We start from the raw sequence: 6,455 nt of genomic DNA, 5'->3' as shown, positions 1-6,455 counted from the left end.
ATCCCGGCGGTTTGTTCTCCTTCACGAACACCGTGTACTCGGGCTGCGCGAACAGCGGCGCGTTGTCGTTCACGTCGGCCACCTCCACCGACACGCTGGCGGTGGCCCAGAGCGAAGGCGAGCCCCCGTCCCGCGCTGTCACCACCACGGTGTAGTCAGAAATGCTCTCTCTGTCCAGGGCGCTGTCCAGCACCAGCGAGTAGTAATTCTTGAAGGTGGACACCAGCTTGAAGGGGACGTTTGGAGTCAGGGAGCAGGTCACCTGCCCGTTGGCACTGGAGTCAGGATCGGTTACACTGATTAGGGCGATGACGGTCCCCACTGGTGCATCCTCTCGAACAGGAAGTGATAGAGACGTTACTACTAACTCTGGGGCATTATCATTGATGTCCAAGACTTCTACCAGGATTGTACAGTGACCAACCATTGGCGGATTGCCTTTGTCAACTGCCTCTATTGGTATTTTCCATAGTTTTTTTTCTTCAAAATCTATTTTTCCATTTACTTTTATTTCTCCACTGTCTGCATCTATGCGAAAAGAGCTTTCTATATTAGAGGAGATATCACTTGCGAAGGAATAAACAATGTGGCTGTTTGAACCCTCATCCAAATCCGAAGCATTAAGTCTAATAACTGGTGTACCGTTTCTTGCATTTTCCAGTACTTTCACATTATAGACAGCTTTATCAAACATTGGGGCGTTGTCATTTACATCCAGCACTGTGATATGTAATTCTAGGATACCTGTCAGCTCAGGTTTACCCCCATCAGTTGCTCTGAGCACCAAAAGAAGCTCCGAAGCGACTTCTCTGTCTAAAGGTTTCTTCAATACTAAGTCAAGCGGCTTCAGCTGTTCATCGTTGCTTGGTATGTCCAGCGAGAAATACTCGTTGGGGCTCAATCTGTACGTGAGCTGAGCGTTGGCCCCGACGTCTGCATCCGAGGCGCCCTCTAGTGAAAAATGGGAGTCAAGAGCCCTTGTTTCGGAAATAAAAAGATTCTTTTGTGTCGCTGGGAAGACTGGCGGGTTGTCGTTAATGTCCTTCACCTCCACGTCCACGTGGAAAACCTGCAGCGGCCGGTCCACGATCACCTCCAGGTGGATGCTACACTCCGCGCTCCGCCCGCACAGCTCCTCCCGGTCGATCCGAGAATTCACAAACAAAATGCCATTCTGCAGATTTACCTCCAGAAGGTCCGCGCGGCCCTTGGACGCCATCCGGAACAGGCGGGGCACCAGGTCCTCCAGTTCCAGCCCCAGGTCCTGCGCGATACGGCCCACGAAGGTGCCGTGTTTGGCCTCCTCCGGGACCGAGTAGTGGAGCTGGCCGCTCTCCGCCTCCCAGGCTGCGACCAGCAGCAGCGAGAGCAGCAGGCGTAGGGCTGCCCGGCCACCCGGTGTGGCAGCTAACATGCCTCTCTTTTGTTTGTAAAATAATTTTTCAGGACTGGGGAAACGTAGTACCTTCAAGATCTTTCTTTTGATTCCTTGCTCCTAAAGTCCAGGTGATCTTACCAATATGGGTGCATTTATGATCTTTAAAGCACTGCAACAGCGGAGCTGATCGAAGGATAATCTAATACTCATGTTTAAAAAAAAAAATGCTCTTCTTAGGGAACAACGACATCCTGTGGCTCAAAATGTAAGTGCATTTGAGTTTATACTATTTCACCTACTTTGCCACTTTCCTCATTTCTTCATATTTGTCCATGTTTTTCTTTGTGAACTTTCAAAGTCTTTCATATACATTTTGATGTGTGACTAGTAGCTATTTAACAGTACTTTTGTCTACAAATTAGAGTTTCAAGAAGAGTTTTATCTTGTACATAGACATCTAAAAGGATGTATTATATTAACTGCATTATCATGTACATGGGAAGACTATATTTGTTGCATACTAGTTTTCATAATATTTTTAAGAAACTTATCATTTATGAGTGACATCTTATAAAATCTCTTCCTAACCCTATAATTTTTTACTGTTAAATCCTTTCTATTATGTTAAATTATATAGTTGGCCAGATTGCATAGAGGATAAGTGAACACCCAAATCTCAAAGTTATCATCACCACATAATGAGATTTCAGACCAATGCTGATGAGCAATTTCTGTTTATCCAATGATCTGTTCTGCTTTGATGTTAATGAATTTACCCAGAACTGACTCCTAGAAACACATAGCGTATTTATAAGAATTTGTTTCATTTTAAAGAATTTTTTCAGTCGTTGTATCTGCTCTGAGTAAATGTTGTAGTGTTCATCCACTACAAGGACAACCACTATATATACAGATATATAGATATATAGTTATGTAATATACACATTGCTTATTTGGCCAAAATAATCCTTTTCGCATTAAAAAAAAAACCTAGATTAGGAATACAAATTGTATTTGCCTGTTTATGCTCTCCTATACCCAAACTATAGAGAACTAGAGACAAGGACAACATAAAGGTTATTCTAAGTCTAACACATATACTCAATTTTATTTTCCTATTTTTATCTCAAATACAAAAAAAATGAAATTTGAATAACAACTTTTATCAATTGCAATAAAGTTTATCAATATTATCTTAAAGAGTAAAACATGTTTTGATCATTCCCAAGACTGTAAGAAACCAACTACCCAACATCTCAATCCTTGTAGTAAGTTTTACGCTATTGAGAAAAATTCCAATTCTCCTACTCACAAACAACTGGAAATAGAAACCAAAACAACTGTAAAAAGATACAAGTGGTCCTTTGGTTTTATATAAAAGTGAGCTTGCTGGGGACCAGCAGGTGGCGTGGTGGTTAAGGTGCTGGACACTCCCACATGTTGAACCACGGTTTGAGTCCTGGACCTGGTGGATTGCTTTCTCACTTTCTCTCTTTCTGTGTGTGTGTCTCTCTGATCAAATTAAAATAAATGAATGAATAAATAAAAATTTTTAAATAAATAGTCTTTCCCAGACAAGCAAAAAAAAAAGTGAGCTTGCCTTCATTTTGAACATCTTTTAAATGGCAATTCAGTGATCATAAATCTATATCAAAGGTTTACAGTTTAAGTACATATCATTGTTTTTACTGTGGAAGATAGAAATTCTAGACCGACATATTGCATAAGCAAAAGAGCAAAAAAATTTCATCACATGGAAGTGACTAAATTCAGAAACAGAGATGATCAAGAAATTGAAAATAAAAACTCTTATAGGTGAAATGATCCAGTCTCTTTATGAATAATTCTATGCTAAAGGTCCATTCCAATTTTTGTTTAAAAGATTGCTTACTTGTAAATAAGTACATATCAAAGAGAATTTTAAAGCCCCAAATTCCAAGGCTTCCATATAGCTAGTAACTATAATATATTAATATAGCTATAGTTAGGCCAACTTCATGGTTCAAGTCCTGGACCCAACACACTGGGCATGTGTACACACCCAAAATTCCAAGAAGGGATTGCAGCACATCCCTCCTCCTGAGAGGTGCTTTCTCAACCTCCTCTTTCTCTGGCAAGGACATATGCCCTATGACAAAATGTTTTAAATTATCTCTTAACGTTTATATTAAAGATTTGAGGGACCAACAGATAGCATAATGGCTACGTTGCTGGACTACCATGCAGTCGACCACGGTTCGAGTCCCAGACCCGGTGGCTTAAACTCATGCCGGACACATGTGCATGCATGCCCAAGATCCTGGGAGGAGAATGGAGGAGAAGGGATTGCGGCATGGCCATCCATCCCAGGGGGTGATTTCTCACTTTCTGTCTCTCTGTCTCTCTCTGTCTTTCTGACAAGCACACATGCCTCATAACAAAAACCTCTCCAAAAATAAAAAACTTGAAATTATATGAATTTAGAGATGAATACACCTGCAGAACTGAGACTTTCATGATTAAAATGAGAATAAGGGAAAGGAAGATACTTTGGAATAATCTAAGATAGGGGAATTTTTTTCCAATTATCTTCAGAGGAGGTATATATGAGTTTCACATATTTGCTATAACAATGGATACAAACTTTAACTCTATATTAACTTTCATCTATAATCTCTAAGAGCTAGAAACAAGCCATAAAAAGTATTAACATTATAGGTAATGCCATGCTTAAATTCCTGCCACAATTGTCTTTTTGGTATTCTTTTTTTTTAAGGAAATATTTATTTTATTGTATTTATTATTATTGTTTTTCTTTGACCAGAGAGAGACAGAGAAGGAGAGAAAGGGAAAGTGAGAAAGCAAGCCACCAGGTCCAGGACTCAAACCACAGTGAGCCATGTGGGAGTCCAGAACCTTAACCACCATGACACCTGCTGGCCCCATATTGTTTGGTATCCTTAAACTTGAACAATGGGTTCAATATTTTGGGGAATGTATTTATGAAGCACATATTAATAGCAAATTCAGTCTTCATACTGAGGGGGAAAGAGAAAGGAAAATGTTATTGCTAAGAACATTTACCTTAATTCTCAAGATTTAGGAAAATTTTACCAATGACCTGCCAGTCTAATTGCTGCACTACTGAGAAGTATAATTACTAAATATTGAAAGTCTAGTGTGTCATATAAGTTATGATGCTTGACACATGTTCTACACTAGGGAGCAAAAACACATTTTAGGCAGCAAAATAATTTTTTTTTTCATTGAAAAGTAACAAATCACGGAAACCAGCAGTTAGCGTAATGGCTATGTCACTGGATTCCCACGTAGTCAAACACAGTTCGAGTCCCGGACCCGGTGGCTTAGAACTCACGCTGGGCGCATGTGTGTGTGTGCCCAGGATCCTGAGAGGAGAATGGAGGAGAAGGGATTGCGGCGTGACCATCCCCCCTGGGGGGTGATTTCTCGCTTTCTGTCTCTATGTGTCTCTCTATCTGTCTGGTGAGCGCACACGCCCTATAGCAAAAACCTCTCAAAAAGAAAAAAAAAAAAGTAACAAATCAGTGCAGTCTTTTTGTTACTGCAATAGAGTCAAATCAAGGTACAGATTTGGAAAATGAGCTAGCAGGAGGTATTGTGGTTAAGGTGATGAACTCCTACATGGTCAAACATGGTTCAAGTCCCAGACCTAACAGCTTGCTTCTCACTTTCCCTCTCTCTCTTTCTCAAATTTAAAAATAACAATAATAAATAAAGTTCAATAAAATAAGGGTTTTTAAAAGTAAAATGAAATAAGTGAATTAAAGTAGTAATCTTACAATTATTTGTAACATAAAAATTAGGTTATAGGGAACCAGCAGTTAGCGTAATGGCTATGTCGCTGGATTCCCATGTAGTCGACCGCGGTTCGTGTCCCGGACCCGGTGGCTTAAAACTCACGCCGGGCGCGTGTGCGTGCGTGCCCAAGATCCCAAGAGGAGAATGGGGGAGAAGGGATTGCAGCGTGACCATCCCCCCTGGGGGGTGATTTCTCGCTTTCTGTCTCTATGTCTCTCTCAGTCTGTCTGGCGAGTGCACGCGCCCTACAGTGAAAATCTCTCAAAAAAAAATTAGGTTATACAAATACATAATCAAATGACAATCTCAATTATTTGTACTGAAAAATATTAATGTATTTAGAATTCTGAAAACTGAAGTATCAAGCAAAGGTTGACACACAGGATAAAATAGACAATACAAAATAGACTTAGGGGCCAGGGTAGATGATTCACTAGTTATGTTTGGCTCAAGCGATGCTTGGAGGCATAGGAACCAAATGCAAGGTCTCAAGTTCAATTCCTCACTTAACCGCTACACACCCAAACACCAATGGGGGCCATCCTGACTGACTGGGAGGACTGGGAGAGGAAAGATGCTGTTCAAGGACTTGTCTTTACTTTCTCTCTGTCACTCCTGTAAAAGAGGTAACTAAACTTTAAAAAATCATAAAATACTAAAATCAAATTCATTACCAATGTAATGAAATATAATCACTAAATATTACTTATCGTAAGATATATTTGAGCATGAATGATACATAGACAAAAAGTGAAAATATTCTGAGATATATTTGAGAAAAATGAAGTGAGAAAATATTCACTAAGCAAACTACGAAAGCAAAAATGTAGTAATGTACCTTCACAAAGTGGTCCCCTTCAACAGAACGTTCTTCTACTGCTATATCCGCAACTGGACAAGGTGGAAGGCTGGGGCTGAAGGCCATGAGGTCGGTCTTGGGAGGGCCCTCCCCAGAGCACACCCTCTGACTCCTCCTCTGCTGAGATTGCGACCAGCTCCCCACCGCGCTGGAGCACACCAGCGTCGGCTTCCCAGGCCCGCAAGCGCCCTCTGGGGGCGGCCCCGAGCACCGCAGCGCCGTGTACAGCAGCAGCGTGAGCACCAGCAGGCTGGACACCGCGCAGATGGCGATGATCAGGTACACGTTCACGTCCACCAGGGTCGACTCGGGGCCAGCAGCGCCCACCATCGCCCGCGAAGAGGCCTTAGGCGCCTGGCCGCTGTCCACCAGAGACACCAGCACCGTGGGCGGGGCCGT

The 6,455-nt window shown here is 41.8% G+C and overlaps 2 protein-coding genes across 2 annotated transcripts in view; both read right to left on the bottom strand.

Annotated features, from left to right (window-relative positions):
- Nucleotides 1–6,455, bottom strand: part of LOC102485356 (protocadherin alpha-8) — a 189,439-nt gene that overhangs the window by 155,410 nt on the left and 27,574 nt on the right.
- Nucleotides 1–6,455, bottom strand: part of LOC114009204 (protocadherin alpha-10) — an 11,913-nt gene that overhangs the window by 3,644 nt on the left and 1,814 nt on the right. Inside the window, exons 2-3 of the mRNA XM_027774846.1 lie at nucleotides 568–716; nucleotides 9–453 (exon numbers count right to left, since the gene is read on the bottom strand). Coding sequence (XP_027630647.1) covers nucleotides 9–453; nucleotides 568–716 — 594 coding nt within the window. The remainder of the gene's footprint in view (nucleotides 1–8; nucleotides 454–567; nucleotides 717–6,455) is intronic.

The sequence above is a fragment of the Tupaia chinensis genome, unplaced genomic scaffold (assembly GCF_000334495.1).
Source record: "Tupaia chinensis unplaced genomic scaffold, TupChi_1.0 Scaffold000484_1, whole genome shotgun sequence".
In the NCBI taxonomy this organism is placed as follows: Eukaryota; Metazoa; Chordata; class Mammalia; order Scandentia; family Tupaiidae; genus Tupaia; species Tupaia belangeri.
This window is presented reverse-complemented; position numbering and strand designations above follow the sequence as displayed.